Consider the following 27512-nt stretch of genomic DNA (forward strand, 5'->3'; position numbering starts at 1 on the left):
CTTGCCCCCAGGGCATGTTTTCCTCAGAGGTGTGTTTCCGTTGGTAGTCCCCCTTTTATTCCTGCCCCCACACACTTCCCCCTTTGGTCTCTTCCAACTACTTTGGTAACTTGGTCCTGCTCAGATAGGCCCCAACAAAGAGTCCTGTTTTCTTGGCCCCAGGTTACATGGTCCTCAGAGTAGGGCCTTAGTTGGTAGCCCCACTTTAATGCTGCCACCCCGCTTCAAGCTCTTGTCTTCTGCAACTGTTCCTGCTGATTAGTTGGGCCTTCTTAGATAGGCTGCAGCAAAGAGTCCGGTTTCCTTGCCCCCTAGGCCAAGTTGTCCTCAGAGTAGGGTCTCAGTTTGTAGGCCCCCTTTTATTCCTACCCCCTCTGCACACTTTCTGCTTAGCTGTCTAACAACTGTTCCTACTGGTGAGCTGGTCCTCCTCAGATAGTCCCAACAAAGAGTCCCGTTTTCTTACCCCCATGTCAAGTTGTCTTCAGAGTAGCGTTTCAGTTTATAGCCCCCCTTTTATTCTCTCTCCCCCACTTCCTGCTTTGGTCTCTTCCACCTATTCCTGCTGCTTAGTTGGTCTTGCACAGATAGGGCCCAACAAAGAGTCCTCTTTACTTGCCCCCTAGGTCAAGTTGTCCCCAGAGTAAGGTCTTAGTTGTTAGCCCCCCCCCTTTATTCCTGGGCCAACAGTTCTTGCTGGTTAGTTGGTCCTACTCAGGTAGGCCGCAACAATCAGTCCTATTTTCATGTCCTTATGTCATGTTGTCCTCAAAGTAGGGTTTCTGTCGGTAGCCCCCTTTTTATTCCTGCCACCCCCTTACACACACTTCCTCATTTCTTCTCTCGTAATGGTTCCTGCTGGTGAGTTGGTCCTGCTCATGTAGGCCCGAAACAAGAGTCCTGTTTTCTTGCCCCCTAGGTCAATTTGTCCTCAGAGTAGGGTCTCAGTTGGTTGCCTCCCTTTTTCTCCCGCATCCCCACATCCTGCTTTGGTCTCTCACAACTGCTGCTATTGGTTCATTGGTCCTGCTAAGATAGGCCCCAACAAAGGGTCCTGTTTTCATGCCCCCAGATCAAGTTATCCTCAGAGCAGGGTCTCAGTTGGTAGGCCCTCTTTTATACCTGCCCTCCCCACTTCCTGGTCTCTTCCAACTGCTCCTGCCGGTTAGTTGTTCCTGGTCAGATAAGCCCCAACAAAGAGGTCTGTTTTCTTGCTCCAGGTCAAATGGTCCTCAGAGTAGGGTCTCAGTTGGTAGCCCCACTTTTATTGATGCCTCCCCTCACTTCCAGCTTTGATCTGCTCCAAAGGTTCCTGCTGGTTAGTTGGTCCTGTTCAGATAGACTCCAACAAAGAGTCTTGTTTTCTTGCCCCCATGTCAGTTTGTCCTCAGAGTAGGGTTTCAGCTGGTAGCCCCTTTTTATTCCTGCACCCCCTCACACACTTCCAGCTTTGGTCTCTTCCAACTGTTCCTGCTGGTTAGTTGGTCCTGCTCAGATAGGCCCAAAAAAGAGTCCTGGTTTTTTTTTTCCCACTAGGTCAAGTTGATCTCACAGTAGGTCCTCAGTTGGTAGACCCCCTTTGATTGCCTCCACCAAACACCTGCCGCATTGGTCTGTTCCAACTGTATCTGCTGGTTAGTTGGTTCTTCTCAGATGGGCCGCAACAAAGAGTCCATTTCTCATGACCCCTAGATGAAGTTATCCTCAGAGTATGGTCTCTGTTGGTTGTACCCCTTCTATTCCTGCCACCCCCCTCTGCCTGCTTTGGTATGTTCCAACTGTATCTGCTGGTTAGTTGGTTGTCTTCAGATAGGCCCCAAGAAAATGTCCTATTTTCTTGCCCTCTAGGTCAAGTTTTCTGCAGAGTAGGGTCTCAGTTTGTAGCTTCCCCATTTATTCCGCCCCCCCCCACTTCCTCCTTTGGTTTAATCCAATTTTTCCTGCTGGTTGGTTACTCCTGCTCAGATAGGCCCCCCAAAAGAGTCCTGTTTTCTTCTTGCCCCAGGTCAAGTTCTCCTCCGAGTAGGGTTTCAGTTTGTGGCCCCCCTATTGTTTTCTCCCCCCACGCTTCCCGCTTTGGTCTCTTCCAGCTGGTCCTGCTGGTTAGTTGGTCCTGCTCAGGTAGGTCCCAACTAAGAGCCCTGTTTCTTGCCCCCAATGTCAACTTGTCTGAAGAACAGGTTCTCAGTTGGCAGCCTCCCTTTTTTCCTGCCCCCCAATCCTGCTTTGGTCTCTTCCAGCTGTTCCTGTTAGTTAGTTGGTCCTACTCAGGCCGGAACCAATAGTCCTGTTTTCTTGTCCCCTATATCGAGTTGTCTTCAGAGTAGGGTCTCAGTCGGTGGCCCCCCTTTTATTCCTACCCTTCTGCACATGTTCTACTTGGCTGTCTAACAACTGCTCCTACCGGTGAGCTGGGCCTCCTCAGATAGTCCCAACAAAGAGTCCTGTTTTCTTGGCCCCAGGTTACATGGTCCTCAGAGTAAGGCCTTAGTTGGTAGCCCCACCTTAACGCTGCCACCCTGCTTCAAGCTTCTGTCTTCTCCAACTGTTCCTGCTGATTAGTTGGGCCTTGTTAGATAGGCCGCAGCAAAGAGTCCTGTTTCCTTGCCCCCTAGGTCTAGTTGTCCTCAGAGTATGGTCTCAGTTGGTAGCCTCCCCTTTTATTCCTAACCCTTCTGCACACGTTCTGCTTGGCTGTCTAACAACTGTTCCTACTGGTGAGCTGGCCCTCCTCAGATAGTCCCAACAAAGAGTCCTGTTTTCTTGATCAAGATCTGTTTTTCCAGATCAAGATGTCCTCAGAGTAGCGTTTCAGTTTGTAGCCCCCCTTTTATTCTCTCTCCCCCACTTCCCACTTTGATCTCTTCCAACTATTCCTGCTGGTTACTTGGTCTTGCTCAGATAGGGCCCAACAAAGAGTCCTCTTTACTTGCCCCCTAGGTCAAGTTGTCCCCAGAGTAAGGTCTTAGTTGTTAGCCCCCTTTTATTCCTGTACCCCCTACTTCCTGCTTTGGTCTCTTCCAACAGTTCCTGCTGCTTAGTTGGTCCTGCTCAGATAGGCCCCAAAGAAGAGTCCTGTTTTCTTACTCCCTAGGTCAAGTTGTCCTCAGAGTAGGGTCTCAGTTGGTAGCCCTGCTTTTATTCCCGCACCCCCCCCACACACATTTCCTGCATTGTTCTCTTCCAAATGTTCCTACTGCTTAGGTGGTCCTGCTCACATAGGCCCCAACTTAGAGTCCTGATTTCTTGTCCCATAGGTCAAGTTGTCCTCAGAGTCGGGTCTCAGTTTTTAGCCCCCCTGTTATAACTGCCCCACCCCCACATCCCGCTTGCTCTCTTCCAACTGTTCCTGCTGGTTAGCTGGTCCTGCTTAGATAGGCCCCAGCCAAGAGTCCTGTTTTCTTGCCCCAGGACAAGTTGTCCTCAGAGTAAGTTCTCAGTTGGTAGTCCCCCTTTTATTCCTGCCCCTCCCTCACTTCTCGCTTTGGTCTCTTCCAACTGCTCCTGTTGGTTAGTTGTTCCTGGTCAGGTAGGCCCCCAACAAAGAGTCCTGTTTTCTTGCCTCCTGAGTCAAGTTGTCCTCAGAGTCGGGTCTCAGTTGGTTGCTCCCCTTTTATTCCCACCCCCCACACACTTCCCTATTTGGTCTCTTCTAACTGTTCCTTCTAGTTAGTTGGTCCTGCTCACCTATGTCCCAACACAGAGTCCAGTTTTCTTGCCCCCTAGGTTAAGTTGCCCTCAGAGTAGGGTCTCAGTTGGTAGCCCCCCCCAACTTCTGCCCACCCCCGCACTTCCTGCATTGGTCTCGTCCAATTGTTCCTGCTGATGAGTACATCCTGCTCAGATAGGCCCCAACACAGAGTCCTGGTTTTTTGCCCCCAAGTCAAGTTGTCCTCAGAGTAGAGTTGCAGGCAGTAGCCCTGCCTTTATTCCTGCACATCCCAACTTCCCGCTTATGTCTGCTCCAGATGTCCCTGCTGGTTCCTTGCTCTGCTTAGGCCCCAACGAAAAGTCCTATTTTCTTGCCGCCTAGATGAAGCTGTCCCCAAGGTAGGGTCTCAGTTGGTAGCCCCCCCTTTATACTCGCAGCCTCACCCCACACATTTTGCTTTGGTCTTTTCCAAGTATTCCTGCTTGTTAGTTGGTTCTGCTCAGATAGGCCCCAACAAAAAGTCCTATATTCTTGCTCTCTGGTCAAGGAGTCCTCAGAGTAGGGTTTCAGGGGGTACCCGTCTTTTATTCCTGCCTCCTCACTTCCCACTTTGGTCTCTTCCAAATGTCCCTGCCGGTTAATTGTTCCTGCTCAGATAGGGCGAACAAAGAGTTATGTTTTCATGCCCCCTCGGTCAAGTTATCCTCAGAGTAGTGTCTGAGTTTGTACCCTCCTTTTATTCTTGTCCTCCCCCAATTCCCACTTTGACGTCTTCCAACAGTTCCTTCTGGTTAATTGGACCTGCTCTGATAGGCCCCGACAAAGACTGATTTTCTTCCCCCAGGTCAATTTGTCCTCAGAGTTGGTTTTCAGTTTGTAGCCCCACTTTCATTCCTGCCACCCCCCAACACACACACACACACTCACACGCACACACACACGCGCACACACACACACACACACACTTCCTGCTTTGGTCTCCTCCAAATGTTCCTGATGAGTTGGTTCTGCTCAGATAGGCACCACCAAGAGTCCTGTTTTCCTGCCCCCTATGTCTAATTGTCCTCAGAGTAGTGTCTCACTTGGTAGCACCCCTTTTATTCCTGCCCCTCCCCACTTCCCGCTTTGGTCTCTTGCAACTGTTCCCGCTGGTTAGTTGGTCCTACTCAGATAGGCCCCAGCAAAGAGTCCTGTTGACTTGCCCCCAGGTCAAGTTGTCCTCAGAGTAGGGTCTCAGTTGGTAGGCCCCCTTTATTGCTTCCACTTGCTGCTTTGGTCTCTTCCATCTGTTCCTTTTGGTTGGATGGTCCGGCTCAGATAGGCCCCAAGAAAGAGTCCTATTTTCATGCCCCAGGTCAAGGTGTCTTCAAAGTAGGGTTTCAGCTTTTAGTCCCCCTTTGTTCCCTTCCCCACTCTTCCCGCTGTGGTCTCCTCCAACTGTTCCTGCTTCTTAGTTGGTCCTGCTCAGATAGACACGCACCAGTAGTCCTGGTTTCTTGCCACCGGGTCAAATTATGTTCAGGATAGGGTCTCAGATGGTTGCCTTCCCTTTTATTCGTTTCCCCCACTTCCTGCATTGGTCTCTTCAAAACGTTAATGCTGGTTAGTTGCTCCGGCACAGATAGGCCCCAACAAAGAGTCCTTTTTTCTTGCCCCCAGGTAAAGTTCTACTCAGAGAATGGTTTCAGGTGCTTGCCCCCTTTTATTCCTGCTGCCCCCCTCACAGTTTCTGCTTTGGTCTCTTCCTACTGGTCCTGCTGATTAGGTGTTCCTGCTCAGAGAGGCCCCAACAAAGAGTCCTGTTCTCTTGCCCCCAGTTCAAGTTGCCCTCAGAGTAGTTTCTCAGTTGGTAGCCCCCCGTTTATTCCTACCGCCAACAAAGTTCCGCCTCGGTCTCTTCCACGTGCTCCTGCCGGTTAGGTGGTCCTCTTCAAATAGGCCACAACAATGAGTCCTTTTATCTTTCCCCCAGGTCAAGTTGTCCTCAGAGTAGGGTTCCAGTTGGTAGCCCCCGTTTTATTCCAGCCACCCCTCCCCAGCACACACTCCCATCTTTGGTCTCCACCAAATATTCCTGCTGGTTAGCTGGCCCTGTGCATTTAGGCCCGAGAAAAGAGTCCTGTTTTCTTGTCCTCTAAATCAAGTGGTCCTCAGAGTAGGATCCCAGTTGGTAGCCCCTCCCCCCCACTTTCTGCTTTGGTCTTTTCCAACTGTTCCATCTGGTTAGTTGGTCCTGCTCAGATAAGCCCCAAAAGAAAGTCCTGTTTTCTTGCCCCCAAGTCACGTTGTTCTCAGAGTTGGTTTTCAGTTGTTAGCTCCCCTTTTATTCATGGTGGCCACACACTTCCCACTTTGGTCTCTTCCAACTGATCCCGCTGGTTAGTTGGTGCTGCTCACGTAATGCCCTGATAACGCGTCCTGATTTCTTGCCCCTAGGTCACGTTGTCATCAGAGTAGGTCTCAGTTGGTAGCCCGCACGTTCCACACCCCCTCCTCAGGGGCACAGTTGTTCTCCAGGAGGACCACCCCCAAGACCAGCACCAGGAGGCTGGCCGTGGGCATGCCCTGCCTACTGCTTAGCATCCCATCACATATCAGGCCAAGGATGGTGACCAGGAAGAAGGCGTGGTCTCTGGCGTCCGCTTCCTTCACGTCAACACCAAAGACCAGCTGCAGATACTCGCAGGCTTGGTGGAAGATCACGGAGACGTGGTCCTGGTCATCTTGGCTGACCGGCACCAGCATCTCCGCCTGTGTGGTCGGTCGGCTGCTGAGTGGGATACTTGAGGAGCAGGAATGCCACCAGGTCAGCCAGCCTCATGCCGAATGCATCTGGGAGCGAGGGCTGGGCTCCTTCTGGGGCCCCTCTGGTGCTGGACCCCTCCTCATCGGGGCTGCTGGGGTCCTCATCGGACTGGCTCCACGGAGCACCTGCCATGTCAGCGGGGGAGGGGCAGGCATTCGGAAGGCTCAGACTGACTCTGTTGAGGGGCCCAGGCTCCCTCTGTCCTCCTTCTGCATCCTCGCCAAGAATGGCCACAGGGCCCAGGCCCTGCCCTCTGCCCACTTGAGGTGTCCCAGCCGCCTCCCCCCGCCCACACACACACACACACACACCCCGTGTCTGTGAGACTCCACTGTGGAAGTCTGGCCCGACTCATCCACCCAGATGCCCATCCTGCCCATGGCCCTTCACAGAAGGACGCGGGTGCCCGAACTCTGGCAGGTTCCTTCTCTGTGTCCTAGGGACCTGAGTCCTTCGGTCCTCCCCCCATGTCCCCACCTGGACCCACCACCCGGCCTGTGCCCCTGCCCTTTCTTACCTGGGATCCTGTCCCTCACCCCAAGGTCCTCAGCTCCCTCAAACCCCCGAGGTACGGTTGAGTGGACACAGCCTGCGGCCGCCCTCTCCAGAAACCCCGGCCTCAGCGGGGCCTGAGCGCCTCTACCCAGGGTGGGTGGGTGTAGTAGGCCCTACCGCTCTCCCTCAGGTCCAGACACCAGCTCCAGGATGAGCCTGGGCCCATCCCTCTGGGGCCCCGAGTCTACCACCCTTAGCCCCGCTGGGAGAAGGGCTCCGCCTGACCACCCTGCCGGGGTCTCTCGGGCTGCCGGCTGGACTGACCTGGATTCCGGGATGGGGGGCCGGCCGTGCTCCCTCACATGTCGACGTGCACGCCTTGCTGCCCGGCCGGGCCCCTTCTCTCTGCCGGCCCGAACCAGGCATCCCAGACTGAGGCTCCCACCTCTGTCACCATCCTTTCCGGGATCCTCACCTTGACTCTGACGGGCTCGGGCCGTGCCCCCGCCCTCTGCACAGCTGAGTCTGTGCGCCTCAGACCCAGGCTCTCACTCCCCACCTTCCTGGAGACAGAGGCAGGGAGCACACCGCAGCCACTGTCCCCTCCCCGCTACATTGTGGTCAGCTGCCCAGAAGGCATCGCACTGAACAGAGATCCCAGGCCAGCCTGGCTCGGGCAGGGCATCTCCACCGCAGGGCTCCCCCCCTGGAGCCCCACCGCCTCAGCCTTCTTTCATTTCTTCTGCTCCTCTTAGGGGACCTTTCCCTGCCTTCCCGTGGGGACCGCAGCTGCTAGATAGTCACCTATGGGTGGGACGTGTCGTGCCTCTCCTAGTGTCCTCACTGCCAACACAGGGCCCTTCCGAGCGTGAGCAGAGCTCAGCGAACGTCCGGCCACAAATGTCCCAGTGAGCTGGGGACCTCTGCTCAGATCGAGTGTCTCCTCCTTTCTTGGAGACCCAAGCAAAGGCAGGCACACATCTCTATGTCCCTTGTCCAGAATGACAGATGACAAGGCACAAGAAGCAAGAACGAACATCTTTTATTTCTCCATGTCCTGAAACCATCCGTTTACTGCCAAGGTCTTCACGTTTGCAAGACATCCCTGTCTGTGCCCAGCCCAGGCACCGCGATTCCCTTCTGGATCCCGAACGAGGACGGAAGGGTTCCCAGCTCGTTGCACCAAACGGCACAACTCTGACTCTTGAACACCTGTGGCGTGGGTGCCGCTCCCACACTGAGCCCGAAGCTCACGAAACCTTCTATGACAAGGAACAACATCTGAAAACTTCCTCGAGGAAACAAAGATCGATTTCCGAGGCCACGTAGACAGAGAACAAGAACCCACCCAAACGTGCGCTTGGCCCCGCTTTCCCCCAAGCCGCCCTGGCCCTCCACTACTCACAACGCCCAGCGCCCGCTCTGCTCGCACTCGCAGGGGAGAAGTGGCCTGGCTTCGTGTCCCGCAGGAGAAGCTGCTCGACCCCAGGTGGGAACGGGCCCGGCTGCCCCTCGGGCTCAGGCCCGCTCTTCCTCATGGCTCACAGCGTCTTCGGACAGACACGGAGACCCGGGCTGCCTGCTGTTGACCGCGAGGATGTGCTGCAGCACTTGCACGCCGCTGGTTTCTGCGTGGGCCCTGGGACCCCACAGGAACTCGTAGCGTGCGGGCTCGCTGCCGGGCACCTGCCGGTACTCCAGGTACCCTTCCTGCACCCAGACTTCGGTCAGCAGCTCCCTGGGCTCCCCATAGAATACGTGCTCCCTGCCGGCATACACCCCCATGACCCCCAGCGCTTCCCACACCGCCTCCTCAGGGGCACGGTCGTCCTCCAGGAGGATCACCCATAGGACCAGCACCAGGAGGCTGGTCTTGGGCATGCCGTCCCTACCACTCGGCGTCCCATCGCAGCTGAGGCCCAGGATGCTGACCAGGACGTAGGAGCGCTCGCGGGGGTCCACTTCCTTCACGTCGACTCCAAAGACCAGCTGCAGATACTCGCAGGCTCGGCGGAAGATCACGGGGAAGCGGTCCTGGTCATCTTGGCTAACCGCCGCCAGCATCTCCGCCCGTGTGGTCGGCTGCTTGGTGCGATACTTGAGGAGCAGAAGCAGCACCAGGCCGGCCACCTTCACGCAGAGCGCATCTGGGAGCGAGGCCTGGGCCCCTGCCGGGGCCCCCCAGGTGCTCGACCCCTCCTCATCGGGGCTGCTGGAGCCCTGGTGGGACTGGCTCCCCGAAGCGCCTGCCATGGCACTGGGGGAGGGGCAGGAGCTCCGAGGGCTCTGGGGAGGACTCGGGGACCCGGCAGCAGCAGACCCCTCCTCCAGGGGGACCAGAATGAGGACAGAGCAGGAGGAGGACAGGGAGGAAGGAGAGGAGGAGGAGGAGGAGGAGGAGGAAGGAGATGGGTATCCCCCCTCCTCCTCCTCTGCTTTCTCCTCCTCCAACTCCTCCTCTTCCTCCGACTCCACCTCCTCCACCTCCACCTCCAACTCCACCTCCAACTCCAACTCCTCCTCTTCCAACTCCTCTTCCTCCAACTCCACCTCCTCCACCTCAACCTCCACCTCCTCCACCTCCACCTCCACCTCCAAATCCACTTCTTCCACCTCCTCCTCCTCCTCCGCCTTCTCCTCCTTCAACTCCACCTCCTCCACCTCCTCCTCCTCCTCCAAATCCACCTCCTCCTCCTCCTCCAAATCCACCTCCTCCACCTCCTCCACCTCCTCCACCTCCTCCTTCTTCAACTCCACCTCCTCCTTCTTCAACTCCACCTCCTCCACCTCCCTGTCCTCAGGCTCTGGCAGCGGTGCATCCCATGGCAGCGGGACCTCTCTTGGCTCCTCCTTCAGCTTGCAGAACACACTGCTCTCACCCAGGGGCATGATGGTCGCCAGACCCTGAAGACAGAAGAGGGGTGGCTCCTCAGGGGGAGGCCCAGCCCACCCAGACCCCGAGCTCCCAGGCCTGAGAGCGGGGCCGCGTGGGGGTTGGGGGCCGAGGGGTCCCCTCTGGGGTGGGATGGGCGAGCCCCCGGCCCCACGCGCGGAGCACGCACCTCGCCTGGACAACCGACTGGCACGCGGCCGCGCCTCCTCTGCTCTGTGAGCTCAGGACTCCTGCCTCAGACCAAGGCCTCAACTGCAGAGCTCGCAGAGCCCCTGGAAGAGGGAGGGAGGGGGGGAGGGAGGGGGCGCCTCAGGGTCTCAGGGTGGGTGCAGACCGCGAGCATCGTCCCGGGCCCCCACCCCCCACTGCGGCCAGGAGATTCTGGCCAGGACTCTGGGCGGCCCCGCCCCGGGAGCCCCCACCCCCCCCACCCCCCATCCAGCCTGGGCCTGCCCCTTCTGGGCCTCCGCTGACAGCCAGAGCGGACCCGAGCGGCAGGGCAGGCAGGCCTGGGCCCTACGCAGGTGTCCTGGGCTGCGAGGCAGCGCCTCCTCTCTCCCCTGCACCCCGGCCAGGGCCCGGGATCCTGCCTCGGCTGACCGGGGTCCAGCCCCGCACACCAAGGCCCTCCCCTCGCCCAGACCCACCGCGGGGGCGGCTTTCCGAGGGCGGCCCCGGGGCTGGGGTCCAAGGGGCCTCCGGCCGTCCTCCCGCAGGGCTCTCCCGGGGAGCCCCGGGCCCGCTGCCTCCCACCACAACCCTCACGGCCCGGCGAGGTCCGGGCCAAGGCGGCTGGCGTCGCACGAGGCGACCAAGTCCGGGGAGGCCCGGGGCCGATGGCGGGGGGCTCACGTGGCTTCCTTGGGGGTCCCTCAGCCCTATCCTCTCGTCCCCATCCGGACTCCCTGGGCGGCCTGGGCCTCGGGCTCTGCCGCCTGACGCCGGCTCCTCGCGCGCAACCAGCTCTCAGTCGGGCTGGGACCCAGAGCCCGAGTCCGCCCACGCCTCACGCCCTGGTCACAGTCGTCGTGGGCGCGCCGCCCTGCGGCCTCCACCGCCGCCCCCACCGCCGGACTCATTCCCCTCTGGGTCCCGGCCCCCTCGCTCCTCCCGCTGGGCCTCACCTCGAAGCCCACGAGGCTCTGCGCCCTTCCCGCGCCTGACGGGATTCGAGGCGCGGCCGGAAGACGCCGACGCCGACGCCGACGCCGACGCCGACGCCGACGCCGAGGCCCCCTCGCCCCGCCCCGCCCCGCCCCGCCCCGCCCCGCCAGTCTCTTGAGACCCGGATGCGGAAGTCCAGACACCCCGCGGGGCCTCATTCCCACTAGGGGCTTCCCTAGGCTGCCGCTAGGGGTCGCCTTCCGGGCCGGGGCCTGCGTTCTGGGGGCCAGAGTCCCTCCCTCGGTGTTCCCTCCGTGGCCTCCTGCACCCCGGGGACGGCCTGTGTGCGTGGCCGCTGACGATGGGAACTCGTGCCCCTCAGACCGGGGTCTGAAGGTCTCTGGGACGCACCGCCCAGGCTCAGTGACGGGGCGCCGGCCACCTCTGGCCGCCCGATGCAGGGGCTCCCCGGGCCTGCGGCACGGACTGACTTCGTAGCTCTGGGCTGGGGTGGACCTGGTCTCCTGACAGCACCTGGGCCCTCCTCCCCTCTGCCCACCGGAGCGGCTGCTCCCAACAGACAGCGGGTCCTCGGTTCTCCCCAGCTCACCCATCCGACCCCCACTCCCCCGTCCAGGTGATCCGAGACCCGGATGCCCAAGTCCAGCCTCGCCCAGTGTCCCCATCCCTCCCGGGGGCCTGCGCGGACTGACTCTGTTGTGGGGTCCAGGCTCCTTTGCCTGCAGGTCCCTCTGTTCCTCATTAGGAATCGCCCCGGGACACGGGCCCTGCCCTCTGCCCACCTGAGGTGTCCCAGCCACCCCCCGCCCCCTGCGCCTCCTCCGGTGTCTCTGAGACCCGGCTGCGGAAGTCTGGCCCGACTCTCCTCCGCGAGTCCCCATGCCTCCCAAGGGCCCTTCTCAGAAGGCCTGAAGTCTTGAACTTTGGGGCGTCCCCTCTGTCCTGGGGGCCCGAGTCCCTCAGTCCTCCCTCTGACCCCCACCTGGACACCGTGGCCCCGTCCTGTGTCCCTGCCGTTTCCTGACCTAGGATCCTGTCCCTCACCCCAAGGTCCTCAGCTTCCTCAGATCCCCGAGGCACAGTTGAGTGGACGGGGCCTGCGGCCACCCTCTACACGTACCCCGGCACCCACGGCCCAGGCTGATCTCCTCTCCCCGGGGCGGGATGGGCCCTGCGGATCGCCATGAAGTCCCCACACCTGCTGCAGAAGAGCCTGGGCCCGTCCCCCCTATTATTCCTGCCGCCCCGCCACACACACTTCCGACTTTTCTCTCTTCCAACTGTTCCTGCTGGTTACTTGGTCCTGCTCAGATAGGCCTGAACAAAGCCTCCTGTTTTCTTGCTCCTAGGACAAGTTGTCCTCAGAGGAGTGTCTCAGTTGGTAGCCCCCCTTCTATTCCTCCCCCCTCTCTTCTTGCTTTGGTCTCTTCTAGCTGTTCTTGCTGGTTGGTTGGTTCTGCTCCGACAGGGCCCCAACAAAGTGTTCTATTTTCTTGACCCCATGTCATGTTGTCCTCAGAGTACTGTTGCAGTTGGTAGCCCCCCACCCCCCCCCCCCCGTTTATTCCTGCCACACCCCCCCACACACATTTCTTGCTTTGGTCTCTTCCAAGTGTAATCACTGGTTTGTTGGTCATGCTCAGATATGTCCCAGCAAAGAGTCCTGTTGCCTTGTCCCCAACACAAGTTGTCCTCAGAGTAGGGACTCAGTTGGCAGCCCCCCTATTACTCCTGCTCCCTCCCACTTACCGGTTTGGTCTCTTCCAACGATTCCTGATGTGTAGTTGGTCCTGCTCAACAGGCCCCAATAAAGAGTCCTGTTTTCTTGCCCCCTGGGTCAAGTAGTGTTCCGAGTAGGGTCTCAGTTACTAGCCCCCTTTCATTCCTGCTCACCACACTTCCTGCTTTGGTCTCTTCCAACTCTTCCTGCTGGTTAGATGGTCCTACTCAGATTGGCTCCAAATAAGAGTCTTAATTTACTTGCCCGCTTTGTCCAGTTGTTCTCAGAGTATGGTCTCAGCTGGTAGCCCCCCTTTTATTCCTGCCCTCCAATTCCTGCTTTGGCCTCTTCCAACTGTTCCCACTGGTTAGTTGGTCCTACTCAGATTGGCCCCCAAAGAGTCCTATTATCTTGCCGCCAGGTTAAGTTGTCCTCAGAATTGGGTCCCATTTGGCAGGCCCCCTCTTATCCCCCCCCCCATTCCCGTTTGGTTCTCTTCCAAAGGCTCCTGCTGGTTATTTGCTCCTGCTCAGATAGGACCGAACAAACAGTCTTGTTTTCTTACCATCTAGATCAAGTTGTCCCCAGAGTAGGGTCTTACTTGGTAGCCCCCCCCTTTTTTTTCCCTGCCCTCCCACTCTGTCTACTTTGGTCTCTTCCAACGGTTCCTGCTTGTTACTTGGTCCTGCTCAGATAGGGCCCAACAAAGAGTCCTATTTTCTTTCCCCCAGGTCAAGTGGTCATCAGAGTAGGGAGTCGGTTGGTGCCCCCACCCTTTTATTCCTATTGCCCACCCCACACTTCCTGCTTCGGTCTTTTCAACCTGTGCCTGCTGGTTAATTGGTCCTGCTCAGATAGGCCCCAACTACGAGTCCTATTTTTATTCCACTAGGTCAAGTTGACCTCAGAGTAGGATTTCAGGTGGTAGCCTCCCCTTTTATTCCTGCCTCCCCCTTCCTGCTTTGGTCTCTTCCAACTGTTCCTATAGGTTAGTTTGTCCTGCTTGTGTATGTCTCCACAAAGAATCCTATTTTCCTGCCCCTAGGACAAGTTGTCCTCACAGTTGTGTTTAATTTGGCACCCCCCTTTTGTACCTGCTGACCACGCCCCCCCCACACACACTTCCTGCTTTGGTCTCTTTCAACTGCTCCTGCTGATTAGTTGGTCTTGTTCAGTAAGGCCCAACAAAAAGTCCTGTTTTCTTGGCCCCAGGTCAAGTTGTCCTCAGAGTTGGGTTTAAGTTTGTAGCCCCCCTTTTAGTGCTCCCCCCCACACACTTCTCACTTTGGTCTCTTTCATCTCTTCCTGCTGGTTAGTTGGCCCTGCTCAGATAGGCTGCACCATGATTCCTGTTTTCTTTCCCCCCAGGTCAAGTTGTCTCCAGAGTAGGGTCTTAGTTGGTAGCCCCCTTTTATTCCCGATCCACCCAGTTCCTGCTTTGGTATCTTCCAAGTGTTCCTGCTGGTTAATTGTTCCTTCTCAAGTAGGCTGCAAGAAACAGTCCTAATTTCATGCCCCTAGGTCACATTGTTCTCAGCATCTGGTTTAATTTGGCAGTCCCCTTTATATTCCTGCCACTCCTCCAAACACACTTCCTGGTTTGGTCTCTTCCAACTGTTCCTGCTGGTTAGTTGGTCCAGCTCACATAGGCACGAACCAAGAGTCCTGTTTTCTTGCCCCCGAGGTCACGTTGTCCTCAGAATAGGGTGTGTGTTGGTTGCCTCCCTTGTTTCCTGCCCCCCCCCCACTTCCAGCTTTGGTCCATTCCAACTGGTCTATTGGTTACTTGGTCCTGCTCACATGGGCCACAAAAGGGAGTCCTGTTTTCTTGCCCCCAGGCCAAGTCGTCCTCAGATTAGGGTCTCAGTTGGTAGCCCCCGTTTATACCTGCCCCGGCAAACTTCTCGCTTTGGTCTCTTCAAGTACTCCTGGTGGCTAGTTGGTCCTGGTCAGATAGGCCCCAACAAAGACCCCTGTTTACTTGCCCCAGTTCAAGTTGTCCTCAGAGTAGGGTCTTCGTTGGTAGCCCCCCTTTTACTCATGCCTCCCACACTTCCTGCTTTGGTGTCTTCCAGCTCTTCCTGCTGATTAGGTAGTACCGCTCAGATAGGCCAGAAGGAAGAACCCTGGTTTCTTGCCCCCCAGGTCACGTTGTCCATAGAGTAGGATCTCAGTTGGTGTCCACTTTTATTCCTGCCTCCCCATTTCCTGCTTTGAACTCATCCAACTGTTCCTGCTCGTTAGTTGGTCCGACTCAGATAGGCCCCAATAAGAGTCATGTTTTCTTGCCTCGTGTGTCAAGTTGTCCACAGGGTAGCATCTCAATTTGTAGCCCCCCATTTGTTCCTGCCCCCCCCCACCTTCCTGGTTTGGTCCTTCCAGATTTTACTGCTGGTTGGTTGGTTCTGCTCAGATAGGCCACAACAAAAAGTCCTACTTTCTTGCCCCCAAGTCAACTTGTCCTCAGAGTAGGATTTCAGTTTGTAGTCCCCCTTTTATTCCCTCCCCACCCCACTTCCTGCTTTGGTCTCTTCCAACTGTTCCTGCTGGTTAGTTCGTCCTTATCAGATAGGTCCCAACAAAGAGCCCTGTTTTCTTGCCCCCTAGATCAAGTTGCCCTCAGAGTATGGTCTCAGTTACTAGCCCCCCCTTTTATTCCTGCCCCCCACACTTCCTGCATTAGTCTCTTCCAACTGTTCCTGCTGGTTAGACATCAATCTCAGATAGCCCCCCCCCCAAAATGTCCTGTTTTATGGTCCCCAGAGTCAAGCTGTCCTCAGAGTACAGTCCCAGTTGGGAGCACCATTTTTATTGCTGCCCCCCCCCCCGACACTTCCCGCTTTGGACTGTTCCAACCCTTCCTGCTGGTATAGTTGGTACTGCTCAGATAGGCCCCATCAAGGAAACATATTTTCTGCCTCCTAGGTAAAGTTGTTTCCAGAGTAGGGTCTTAGTTGGTAGCACCCCTTTTATAGCTCCCCCCCCACCACCACTTCTCAATTTGGTCTCTTGCAACTGTTCCTTTATCCTGCTCAGTTAGGTAGGCCCCAACAAAGAGTCCTATTTTCATGCCCCTAGGTCAAGCTGTCCTCAAAGTAGGGTTTAATTGGTAGCCCCCTTTTTATTCCTGCCACCACCACCCCCAACACACAGTTCCTGCTTTGTTCTCTTCCAACTCTTACTACTGGTTAGTCGGTACTGCTCAGATAGGCCCCCAAATAATCGTGTTTCCTTGCCCCCAGGTCAAGTTGTTCTCAGAGTTGGGTATAAGGTGGTAGCCCCCGCTTTTATTCCTGTACCTCACACACTTCCCTTCTTGGCCTCTTCCAACTTCTCCTGTTAGTTAGTTGGTCCTGCTCAGATAGGCCCCAACAAAAAGTCCTGTTTTCTTACCCCCAGATTAACTTGCCCTCAGAGTACTGTCTCCATTGGTAGCCCCCTTTTTATTCCTGTCCCACAACGCTTCTTGCTCTGGTCTCTTCCAACTGTTCCTGCTGGTGAGTGCGTCTTCTCAGATAGCCCCGGAGAAAGAGTCCCGTTTCTTGCCCCCAAGGTCACGATGTCCTCAGAGTAGGGTCTGACTTGGTTGCCCCTGTTTTGTGTCTGAACCCCCACACTTCTCGCTTTGGTCTCTTCCAACTCTTCCTGCTGATTAGTTGATCCTGCTCAGAGAGGCCCAGACCAAGTTTCCTGTTTTGTTGCCCCCCCAGGTCAAGTTGTCCTCAGAGTAGGGTCTCAGTTGGTTGCCACCATTTTATTTCTTCCCCCCCAATTCCAAGTTTGGCCTCTTCCAACTGTTCTTGTGGGTTAGTTGGTCCTGCTCAGATAGGTCCCCCAAGAGTCCTGATTTATTGCCCCTAGGTCAAGTTGTCCTCAGAGTAGGATCTGAGTTGGTAGACCCCCTTTGATTCCTGCTCCCCCCCCACACACTTCCCACATCGGTGTGCTCCAACTGTACCCGCTGGTCGGTTGGTCCTGCTCAGATAGGCCCCACCAAGAGTCCTGTTTTCTTGATCCCTAATTCAAATTGTCCCCAGGGTAGTGTCTCAGTTTGAAGCCCCCCTTTTATTCCCTCCCCCACCACTTCCCGCTTTGATCCCTACCAACTACTCCTGCTGCTTAGTTGGTACTTCTCAGATAGGCCCCAGTAAAGAGTCCTATTTTCCTGCTCCAGGTCACATTGTCCTCAGAGTAGGGTCTCGGTCCGTAGGCCCCTTTGAAGCCAACACCCCTCTTTGGTCTCTTCCAAATTCTCCTGCTGGTTAGTTGGTCCTGGTCAGATAGGCCCTAACAAAGAGTCCTGTTCTCTTGTTCCAGGTTGTCCTCAGAGTAGGGTGTAAATTGGTAGCCCCACTTTTATTGCTGTCCCCCCCCCCCACATGTCCCACTTTGGTCTGCTCCAACTGTTCCTGCTGGTTTGTCGGTCCTGCTTAGGTAGTCCTCCACAAAGAGTCCTGTTCTTGCCCTCGAGGTCAAGTTTTCCCCAGAGTAGGGTCTCAGTTGGTAGCCTCCCGTTTCATTCCTTCCTCCCCACACATTCTGCTTGGGTCTCTAACAACTGTTCCTGCTGGTTAGCTGGTCCTGCTTAGATAGGCCCCGCAAAAGAGTCCTGTTTACTTGCCCCCAAGGTCATGTTGTCCTCAGAGTAGTGTGTCAGTTGGGAGCCCTCCTTTTATTAATGCCCCTCCCAACTGCCACTTCCCACTTTGGTCTGTTCCAAGTGTTCCTGGCGGTGAGTTGTTCCCTTTCAGATAGGTCCCAACAAAGAGTCCTATTTTCTTGTCCCCAGGTCAAGGTGTCCTTAGAGTTGGATTTAAGTTGGTAGCCCCCCTTTTATTCCTGCACCCCACACACTTCCCTCCTTGGTCTCTTCCAACCTCTTCTGTTGGTTAGTTTGTCCTACTCAGGCAGGGCCCAACAAAGTGTCCCATTTTGTTGCCCCCTAGAAAATGTTGTCCCCAGACTAGGGTCTCATTTGTAGCGTCCTTTTCATTCCTGCCCCCCTCCAATTCCTATCTCTTCCAACTGTTCCTGCTGGTTAGTTGGTCTTGCTCAGATAGGCCCAAAGAATAAGTCATGTTTTCTTGCCCCCAGGTAAATTGTCCTCAGAGTTGGGTTTAAGTTCGTAGCCCACCTTGTTTCCTGCGCCCCACACGCTTCCCTCCTTGGTCTCGTCCAACCGCTCCTGTTGGGAAGTTTGTCCTGCCCATATGGGGCCCAACAAAGATTCCTGTTTTCTCTCCCCTAGGTCATGTTGTCCCCAGAGTTGGTTCTCCTTTGTAGCCTCCCTTTTTATTCCTGCTCCTCCCATTCCTGCTTTGTTCTCTTCCAACACTTCCTGCTGTTTAGTTGGTCCTGCTCAGATAGGCCCCAAGAATAAGTCATGTTTTCTTGCCCCAAAGTAAGTTGTCCTCAGAGTTGGGTTTAAGATGGTAGCACCCCTTTTATTCCTGCACCACACACAATTCCCTCCTTGGTTTCTTCCAAAATTCTCCTTGTGGTTACTTGGTCTTGCTCAGATACGCCCAAAGAAAGAGTCTTGTTTTCTTGCCCCCTAGGTCAGGTTGTCCCCAGAGTAGGGTCTTAGTTTGTCGCCCCCTCCCTTTATTCCGCCCCCCCACCCCCACACACTTCCTGCTTTGGTCTCTTCCAACTGTTCCGGGTGGATAGTTTGTCCTGCTTAGATAGGCCCCAACAAAAAGTGCTGTTTTCCTGCCCTCAAATCAAGTTGTCCTCAGAGTATGATTTCAGTTGGTAGTCCCCCTTTTACTACTGCCACCCCCCGACACACACTTGCTGATTTGGTGTCTTTCAACTGTTCTGCTCGTTAGATGTTCCTTCTCAGGCCCCAACAATACTCCTGTTTTCTTGCCCCGAGTTCAAGTTGTCCTCAGAGTTGAGTTTCAGTTTGGATCCCCTCCCCCATTATTCCTGTTTCCCACATACTTCCCTCTTTGGTCTCTTTCAACTGTTCCTGCTGGTTAGTTGGTCTTGCTCAGAGAGGCCCCACCAAGATTCCTGTTTTGTTTGTTTTGTTTTGTTTTGTTTTGTTTTGCTCCCTAGGTCAAGTTGTCCCCAGGGTAGGGTCTCAGATGGTAGCCTCCCCTTTTATTCCTGCCCGCCCACACTTTCTGGTTTGGTCTCTTCCAACTGTTCCTGCTGGTTACTTGTTCTACCTAGATAGGCCTCAACAAAAATCCTATGTTCCTGCGGCCTAGATCAAGTTGTCGCCAGAGGAGGGTCCTAGTTGGTAGCCTCCTCTTTGATTTCTGCCCCCCACCCACACACACACTTTCTGCTTGGGTCTCTTCCAAATGTTCCTGCTTGTTAGTTGGTCTTGCTCAGATAGGCCCCAACAAAAAATCCTGTTTTTTTGCGCCCAGGACAAGTTGTCCTCTGAGTTGGGGCTCAGTTGGAGGTACCCCTTTTATTCCTGTCCCCCACATACTTTCTGCTTTGGTCTCTTCCATCTGTTCCTGCTGGTTACTTGGTCCTGCTTATATAGCGCTCAACAAAGAGTCCTGTTCTCTTGCCTCCAGGTCAAGTTGTCCTCAGACTAGGGTTTCAGTTGGTACCCCCTTTTATTCCTGCTTCTCCCCCCCCCCACACACACACACACTTCCTGCTTCCGACTCTTCCTACTGTTCCTCCTGGTTAGTTGGTCCTGCTCAGATAGGCCCCAACAAAGAGTCATTTTCTTGCCACCAGGTCAAATTCTCCAGAGTCGGGTTTCAACTGTTAGCCCCACTTTTTTCCCTGACCCCAACGCTCTTCCAGGTTTGGTCTCTTCCAAGTGTTACGGCAAGTTAGTTGGTCCTGCTCACATAGGTCCCACCAAGAGTATTGTTTGTTTTATTGCTCCCTAGGTCAAGTTGTCCCCAGAGTAGGGTCTCAGTTGTTAGCCCCCTGTTATTCCTGCCCCCACCCAATTCCCACTTTGGTCTCTTCCAACAGTTCCTGCTGCTTAGTTGGTCCTGCTCAGATAGGCCCCAAATAGAGTCCTATTTTCTTGTCCCCTAAGTCAAGTTGTCCTCAGAGTAGGGTCTCAGATGATAGCCCCCCTTTTATTTCTGCCTCCTCCCACTTTCTGCTTTGGTCTCTTACAACTATTCCTGATGGTTAGTTGGTCCTACTCAGATGGGCCCCAAGAAAGAGTCCTCTTTTCTTGCCCCTGAGGCCCAGTTTCCCTCAGAGTAGGGTTTCCTTTGGGTGCCCCAGTTTTATTCCTGCTCCACCCGACACTTCCCTAGGTGGTCTCTTCAACTGCTCAGGCTGGTTAGTTGATCCTGCTAAGATAGGCCCCAGGAAAGAGCCCTGTTTTCTTGCCCCCTAGGTCACATTGTCTTCAGAGAAGCATATCAGTAGGTAGCCCCCTTTTTATTCCTACCCCCTCCGCACACTTTCTGCTTAGCTATCTAACACCTGTTCCTACTGGTGAGTTGGTCCTCCTCAGATAGTCCCTACAAAGTGTCCTATTTTCTTGCCCCCAAGTCAAGTTGTCCTCGGAGTAGGGTTTCAGTTGGTAGGCCCTCTTTTATTCCCTCTCCCACACTTCCCGCTTCCGTCCCTTCCAACTATTCCTGCTGCTTAGTTGGTCCTGTGCAGATACGCCCAACAAAGAGTCCTAATTACTTGCCCCCCAGGTCAAATTGTCCCCAGAGTAAGGTCTTAGTTGTTGGCGTCCCCTTTTATTCCTGCACCCCCTACTTCCTGCTTTGGTCTCTTCCAACAGTTCCTGCTGCTTACTTGGTCCTGCTCAGGTAGACCCCAATAAAGACTCCTATTTTCTTGCCCCCTGGTCAATTTGTCCTCAAAGTAGGGTTTCAGTTGGCAGCCCCACTTTTATTCCTGCTGCCTCACCCACACAATGCCTGCTTTGGTCCCCTCCAACTGTTCCCTCTAGGTAGTTGGTCCTACTCAGAACCCCCCCCACAATTCCTGTTTCCTTGCCCCCAGGGCATGTTTTCCTCAGAGGTGTGTTTCCGTTGGTAGTCCCCCTTTTATTCCTGCCCCCACACACTTCCCCCTTTGGTCTCTTCCAACTACTTTGGTAACTTGGTCCTGCTCAGATAGGCCCCAACAAAGAGTCCTGTTTTCTTGGCCCCAGGTTACATGGTCCTCAGAGTAGGGCCTTAGTTGGTAGCCCCACTTTAATGCTGCCACCCCGCTTCAAGCTCTTGTCTTCTGCAACTGTTCCTGCTGATTAGTTGGGCCTTCTTAGATAGGCTGCAGCAAAGAGTCCGGTTTCCTTGCCCCCTAGGCCAAGTTGTCCTCAGAGTAGGGTCTCAGTTTGTAGGCCCCCTTTTATTCCTACCCCCTCTGCACACTTTCTGCTTAGCTGTCTAACAACTGTTCCTACTGGTGAGCTGGTCCTCCTCAGATAGTCCCAACAAAGAGTCCCGTTTTCTTACCCCCATGTCAAGTTGTCTTCAGAGTAGCGTTTCAGTTTATAGCCCCCCTTTTATTCTCTCTCCCCCACTTCCTGCTTTGGTCTCTTCCACCTATTCCTGCTGCTTAGTTGGTCTTGCACAGATAGGGCCCAACAAAGAGTCCTCTTTACTTGCCCCCTAGGTCAAGTTGTCCCCAGAGTAAGGTCTTAGTTGTTAGCCCCCCCCCTTTATTCCTGGGCCAACAGTTCTTGCTGGTTAGTTGGTCCTACTCAGGTAGGCCGCAACAATCAGTCCTATTTTCATGTCCTTATGTCATGTTGTCCTCAAAGTAGGGTTTCTGTCGGTAGCCCCCTTTTTATTCCTGCCACCCCCTTACACACACTTCCTCATTTCTTCTCTCGTAATGGTTCCTGCTGGTGAGTTGGTCCTGCTCATGTAGGCCCGAAACAAGAGTCCTGTTTTCTTGCCCCCTAGGTCAATTTGTCCTCAGAGTAGGGTCTCAGTTGGTTGCCTCCCTTTTTCTCCCGCATCCCCACATCCTGCTTTGGTCTCTCACAACTGCTGCTATTGGTTCATTGGTCCTGCTAAGATAGGCCCCAACAAAGGGTCCTGTTTTCATGCCCCCAGATCAAGTTATCCTCAGAGCAGGGTCTCAGTTGGTAGGCCCTCTTTTATACCTGCCCTCCCCACTTCCTGGTCTCTTCCAACTGCTCCTGCCGGTTAGTTGTTCCTGGTCAGATAAGCCCCAACAAAGAGGTCTGTTTTCTTGCTCCAGGTCAAATGGTCCTCAGAGTAGGGTCTCAGTTGGTAGCCCCACTTTTATTGATGCCTCCCCTCACTTCCAGCTTTGATCTGCTCCAAAGGTTCCTGCTGGTTAGTTGGTCCTGTTCAGATAGACTCCAACAAAGAGTCTTGTTTTCTTGCCCCCATGTCAGTTTGTCCTCAGAGTAGGGTTTCAGCTGGTAGCCCCTTTTTATTCCTGCACCCCCTCACACACTTCCAGCTTTGGTCTCTTCCAACTGTTCCTGCTGGTTAGTTGGTCCTGCTCAGATAGGCCCAAAAAAGAGTCCTGGTTTTTTTTTTCCCACTAGGTCAAGTTGATCTCACAGTAGGTCCTCAGTTGGTAGACCCCCTTTGATTGCCTCCACCAAACACCTGCCGCATTGGTCTGTTCCAACTGTATCTGCTGGTTAGTTGGTTCTTCTCAGATGGGCCGCAACAAAGAGTCCATTTCTCATGACCCCTAGATGAAGTTATCCTCAGAGTATGGTCTCTGTTGGTTGTACCCCTTCTATTCCTGCCACCCCCCTCTGCCTGCTTTGGTATGTTCCAACTGTATCTGCTGGTTAGTTGGTTGTCTTCAGATAGGCCCCAAGAAAATGTCCTATTTTCTTGCCCTCTAGGTCAAGTTTTCTGCAGAGTAGGGTCTCAGTTTGTAGCTTCCCCATTTATTCCGCCCCCCCCCACTTCCTCCTTTGGTTTAATCCAATTTTTCCTGCTGGTTGGTTACTCCTGCTCAGATAGGCCCCCCAAAAGAGTCCTGTTTTCTTCTTGCCCCAGGTCAAGTTCTCCTCCGAGTAGGGTTTCAGTTTGTGGCCCCCCTATTGTTTTCTCCCCCCACGCTTCCCGCTTTGGTCTCTTCCAGCTGGTCCTGCTGGTTAGTTGGTCCTGCTCAGGTAGGTCCCAACTAAGAGCCCTGTTTCTTGCCCCCAATGTCAACTTGTCTGAAGAACAGGTTCTCAGTTGGCAGCCTCCCTTTTTTCCTGCCCCCCAATCCTGCTTTGGTCTCTTCCAGCTGTTCCTGTTAGTTAGTTGGTCCTACTCAGATAGGCCGGAACCAATAGTCCTGTTTTCTTGTCCCCTATATCGAGTTGTCTTCAGAGTAGGGTCTCAGTCGGTGGCCCCCCTTTTATTCCTACCCTTCTGCACATGTTCTACTTGGCTGTCTAACAACTGTTCCTACCGGTGAGCTGGGCCTCCTCAGATAGTCCCAACAAAGAGTCCTGTTTTCTTGGCCCCAGGTTACATGGTCCTCAGAGTAAGGCCTTAGTTGGTAGCCCCACCTTAACGCTGCCACCCTGCTTCAAGCTTCTGTCTTCTCCAACTGTTCCTGCTGATTAGTTGGGCCTTGTTAGATAGGCCGCAGCAAAGAGTCCTGTTTCCTTGCCCCCTAGGTCTAGTTGTCCTCAGAGTATGGTCTCAGTTGGTAGCCTCCCCTTTTATTCCTAACCCTTCTGCACACGTTCTGCTTGGCTGTCTAACAACTGTTCCTACTGGTGAGCTGGCCCTCCTCAGATAGTCCCAACAAAGAGTCCTGTTTTCTTGATCAAGATCTGTTTTTCCAGATCAAGATGTCCTCAGAGTAGCGTTTCAGTTTGTAGCCCCCCTTTTATTCTCTCTCCCCCACTTCCCACTTTGATCTCTTCCAACTATTCCTGCTGGTTACTTGGTCTTGCTCAGATAGGGCCCAACAAAGAGTCCTCTTTACTTGCCCCCTAGGTCAAGTTGTCCCCAGAGTAAGGTCTTAGTTGTTAGCCCCCTTTTATTCCTGTACCCCCTACTTCCTGCTTTGGTCTCTTCCAACAGTTCCTGCTGCTTAGTTGGTCCTGCTCAGATAGGCCCCAAAGAAGAGTCCTGTTTTCTTACTCCCTAGGTCAAGTTGTCCTCAGAGTAGGGTCTCAGTTGGTAGCCCTGCTTTTATTCCCGCACCCCCCCCCACACATTTCCTGCATTGTTCTCTTCCAAATGTTCCTACTGCTTAGGTGGTCCTGCTCACATAGGCCCCAACTTAGAGTCCTGATTTCTTGTCCCATAGGTCAAGTTGTCCTCAGAGTCGGGTCTCAGTTTTTAGCCCCCCTGTTATAACTGCCCCACCCCCACATCCCGCTTGCTCTCTTCCAACTGTTCCTGCTGGTTAGCTGGTCCTGCTTAGATAGGCCCCAGCCAAGAGTCCTGTTTTCTTGCCCCAGGACAAGTTGTCCTCAGAGTAAGTTCTCAGTTGGTAGTCCCCCTTTTATTCCTGCCCCTCCCTCACTTCTCGCTTTGGTCTCTTCCAACTGCTCCTGTTGGTTAGTTGTTCCTGGTCAGGTAGGCCCCCAACAAAGAGTCCTGTTTTCTTGCCTCCTGAGTCAAGTTGTCCTCAGAGTCGGGTCTCAGTTGGTTGCTCCCCTTTTATTCCCACCCCCCACACACTTCCCTATTTGGTCTCTTCTAACTGTTCCTTCTAGTTAGTTGGTCCTGCTCACCTATGTCCCAACACAGAGTCCAGTTTTCTTGCCCCCTAGGTTAAGTTGCCCTCAGAGTAGGGTCTCAGTTGGTAGCCCCCCCCAACTTCTGCCCACCCCCGCACTTCCTGCATTGGTCTCGTCCAATTGTTCCTGCTGATGAGTACATCCTGCTCAGATAGGCCCCAACACAGAGTCCTGGTTTTTTGCCCCCAAGTCAAGTTGTCCTCAGAGTAGAGTTGCAGGCAGTAGCCCTGCCTTTATTCCTGCACATCCCAACTTCCCGCTTATGTCTGCTCCAGATGTCCCTGCTGGCTCCTTGCTCTGCTTAGGCCCCAACGAAAAGTCCTATTTTCTTGCCGCCTAGATGAAGCTGTCCCCAAGGTAGGGTCTCAGTTGGTAGCCCCCCCTTTATACTCGCAGCCTCACCCCACACATTTTGCTTTGGTCTTTTCCAAGTATTCCTGCTTGTTAGTTGGTTCTGCTCAGATAGGCCCCAACAAAAAGTCCTATATTCTTGCTCTCTGGTCAAGGAGTCCTCAGAGTAGGGTTTCAGGGGGTACCCGTCTTTTATTCCTGCCTCCTCACTTCCCACTTTGGTCTCTTCCAAATGTCCCTGCCGGTTAATTGTTCCTGCTCAGATAGGGCGAACAAAGAGTTATGTTTTCATGCCCCCTCGGTCAAGTTATCCTCAGAGTAGTGTCTGAGTTTGTACCCTCCTTTTGTTCTTGTCCTCCCCCAATTCCCACTTTGACGTCTTCCAACAGTTCCTTCTGGTTAATTGGACCTGCTCTGATAGGCCCCGACAAAGACTGATTTTCTTCCCCCAGGTCAATTTGTCCTCAGAGTTGGTTTTCAGTTTGTAGCCCCACTTTCATTCCTGCCACCCCCCAACACACACACACACACTCACACGCACACACACACGCGCGCACACACACACACACACACACACTTCCTGCTTTGGTCTCCTCCAAATGTTCCTGATGAGTTGGTTCTGCTCAGATAGGCACCACCAAGAGTCCTGTTTTCCTGCCCCCTATGTCTAATTGTCCTCAGAGTAGTGTCTCACTTGGTAGCACCCCTTTTATTCCTGCCCCTCCCCACTTCCCGCTTTGGTCTCTTGCAACTGTTCCCGCTGGTTAGTTGGTCCTACTCAGATAGGCCCCAGCAAAGAGTCCTGTTGACTTGCCCCCAGGTCAAGTTGTCCTCAGAGTAGGGTCTCAGTTGGTAGGCCCCCTTTATTGCTTCCACTTGCTGCTTTGGTCTCTTCCATCTGTTCCTTTTGGTTGGATGGTCCGGCTCAGATAGGCCCCAAGAAAGAGTCCTATTTTCATGCCCCAGGTCAAGGTGTCTTCAAAGTAGGGTTTCAGCTTTTAGTCCCCCTTTGTTCCCTTCCCCACTCTTCCCGCTGTGGTCTCCTCCAACTGTTCCTGCTTCTTAGTTGGTCCTGCTCAGATAGACACGCACCAGTAGTCCTGGTTTCTTGCCACCGGGTCAAATTATGTTCAGGATAGGGTCTCAGATGGTTGCCTTCCCTTTTATTCGTTTCCCCCACTTCCTGCATTGGTCTCTTCAAAACGTTAATGCTGGTTAGTTGCTCCGGCACAGATAGGCCCCAACAAAGAGTCCTTTTTTCTTGCCCCCAGGTAAAGTTCTACTCAGAGAATGGTTTCAGGTGGTTGCCCCCTTTTATTCCTGCTGCCCCCCTCACAGTTTCTGCTTTGGTCTCTTCCTACTGGTCCTGCTGATTAGGTGTTCCTGCTCAGAGAGGCCCCAACAAAGAGTCCTGTTCTCTTGCCCCCAGTTCAAGTTGCCCTCAGAGTAGTTTCTCAGTTGGTAGCCCCCCGTTTATTCCTACCGCCAACAAAGTTCCGCCTCGGTCTCTTCCACGTGCTCCTGCCGGTTAGGTGGTCCTCTTCAAATAGGCCACAACAATGAGTCCTTTTATCTTTCCCCCAGGTCAAGTTGTCCTCAGAGTAGGGTTCCAGTTGGTAGCCCCCGTTTTATTCCAGCCACCCCTCCCCAGCACACACTCCCATCTTTGGTCTCCACCAAATATTCCTGCTGGTTAGTTGGCCCTGTGCATTTAGGCCCGAGAAAAGAGTCCTGTTTTCTTGTCCTCTAAATCAAGTGGTCCTCAGAGTAGGATCCCAGTTGGTAGCCCCTCCCCCCCACTTTCTGCTTTGGTCTTTTCCAACTGTTCCATCTGGTTAGTTGGTCCTGCTCAGATAAGCCCCAAAAGAAAGTCCTGTTTTCTTGCCCCCAAGTCACGTTGTTCTCAGAGTTGGTTTTCAGTTGTTAGCTCCCCTTTTATTCATGGTGGCCACACACTTCCCACTTTGGTCTCTTCCAACTGATCCCGCTGGTTAGTTGGTGCTGCTCACGTAATGCCCTGATAACGCGTCCTGATTTCTTGCCCCTAGGTCACGTTGTCATCAGAGTAGGTCTCAGTTGGTAGCCCGCACGTTCCACACCCCCTCCTCAGGGGCACAGTTGTTCTCCAGGAGGACCACCCCCAAGACCAGCACCAGGAGGCTGGCCGTGGGCATGCCCTGCCTACTGCTTAGCATCCCATCACATATCAGGCCAAGGATGGTGACCAGGAAGAAGGCGTGGTCTCTGGCGTCCGCTTCCTTCACGTCAACACCAAAGACCAGCTGCAGATACTCGCAGGCTTGGTGGAAGATCACGGAGACGTGGTCCTGGTCATCTTGGCTGACCGGCACCAGCATCTCCGCCTGTGTGGTCGGTCGGCTGCTGAGTGGGATACTTGAGGAGCAGGAATGCCACCAGGTCAGCCAGCCTCATGCCGAATGCATCTGGGAGCGAGGGCTGGGCTCCTTCTGGGGCCCCTCTGGTGCTGGACCCCTCCTCATCGGGGCTGCTGGGGTCCTCATCGGACTGGCTCCACGGAGCACCTGCCATGTCAGCGGGGGAGGGGCAGGCATTCGGAAGGCTCAGACTGACTCTGTTGAGGGGCCCAGGCTCCCTCTGTCCTCCTTCTGCATCCTCGCCAAGAATGGCCACAGGGCCCAGGCCCTGTCCTCTGCCCACTTGAGGTGTCCCAGCCGCCTCCCCCCGCCCACACACACACACACACACACCGTGTCTGTGAGACTCCACTGTGGAAGTCTGGCCCGACTCATCCACCCAGATGCCCATCCTGCCCATGGCCCTTCACAGAAGGACGCGGGTGCCCGAACT

The 27512-nt window shown here is 54.6% G+C and overlaps 1 protein-coding gene and 1 long non-coding RNA gene across 6 annotated transcripts; both read right to left on the reverse strand.

Annotated features, from left to right (window-relative positions):
* Nucleotides 1-7978: 7978 nt before the first annotated feature.
* On the reverse strand, nt 7979-9356 carry LOC122478596 (melanoma-associated antigen 9-like). 4 transcript variants are annotated; one of them, XM_043572133.1, is made up of 2 exons: nt 8940-9356; nt 7979-8807 (listed from the first exon to the last, which is right to left on the reverse strand). In XM_043572133.1, exons 1-2 carry the CDS (start codon nt 9204-9206, stop codon nt 8472-8474), a joined length of 603 nt encoding a protein of 200 aa, XP_043428068.1. In that variant the 5' UTR covers nt 9207-9356; the 3' UTR covers nt 7979-8471. The 4 variants fall into 4 exon arrangements, with proteins under 4 accessions (XP_043428068.1, XP_043428067.1, XP_043428065.1 ...); XM_043572132.1 differs by having other exon boundaries at nt 7979-8212; nt 8359-9356; XM_043572130.1 differs by having other exon boundaries at nt 7979-8215; nt 8359-9356.
* A 339-nt stretch (nt 9357-9695) lies between these two features.
* LOC122478594 lies at nt 9696-14382 on the reverse strand. Of its 2 annotated transcripts, none has more exons than XR_006296110.1 (3): nt 12721-14382; nt 10016-10118; nt 9696-9857 (listed from the first exon to the last, which is right to left on the reverse strand). It is a non-coding gene; the product is annotated as an uncharacterized LOC122478594 (long non-coding RNA). The 2 variants fall into 2 exon arrangements; XR_006296109.1 differs by lacking the exon at nt 12721-14382 and adding an exon at nt 10971-11059.
* Between the last annotated feature and the right edge of the window lie 13130 nt (nt 14383-27512).

The sequence above is a fragment of the Prionailurus bengalensis genome, unplaced genomic scaffold (genome assembly GCF_016509475.1).
Source record: "Prionailurus bengalensis isolate Pbe53 unplaced genomic scaffold, Fcat_Pben_1.1_paternal_pri Un_scaffold_100, whole genome shotgun sequence".
NCBI lineage: Eukaryota > Metazoa > Chordata > Mammalia > Carnivora > Felidae > Prionailurus > Prionailurus bengalensis.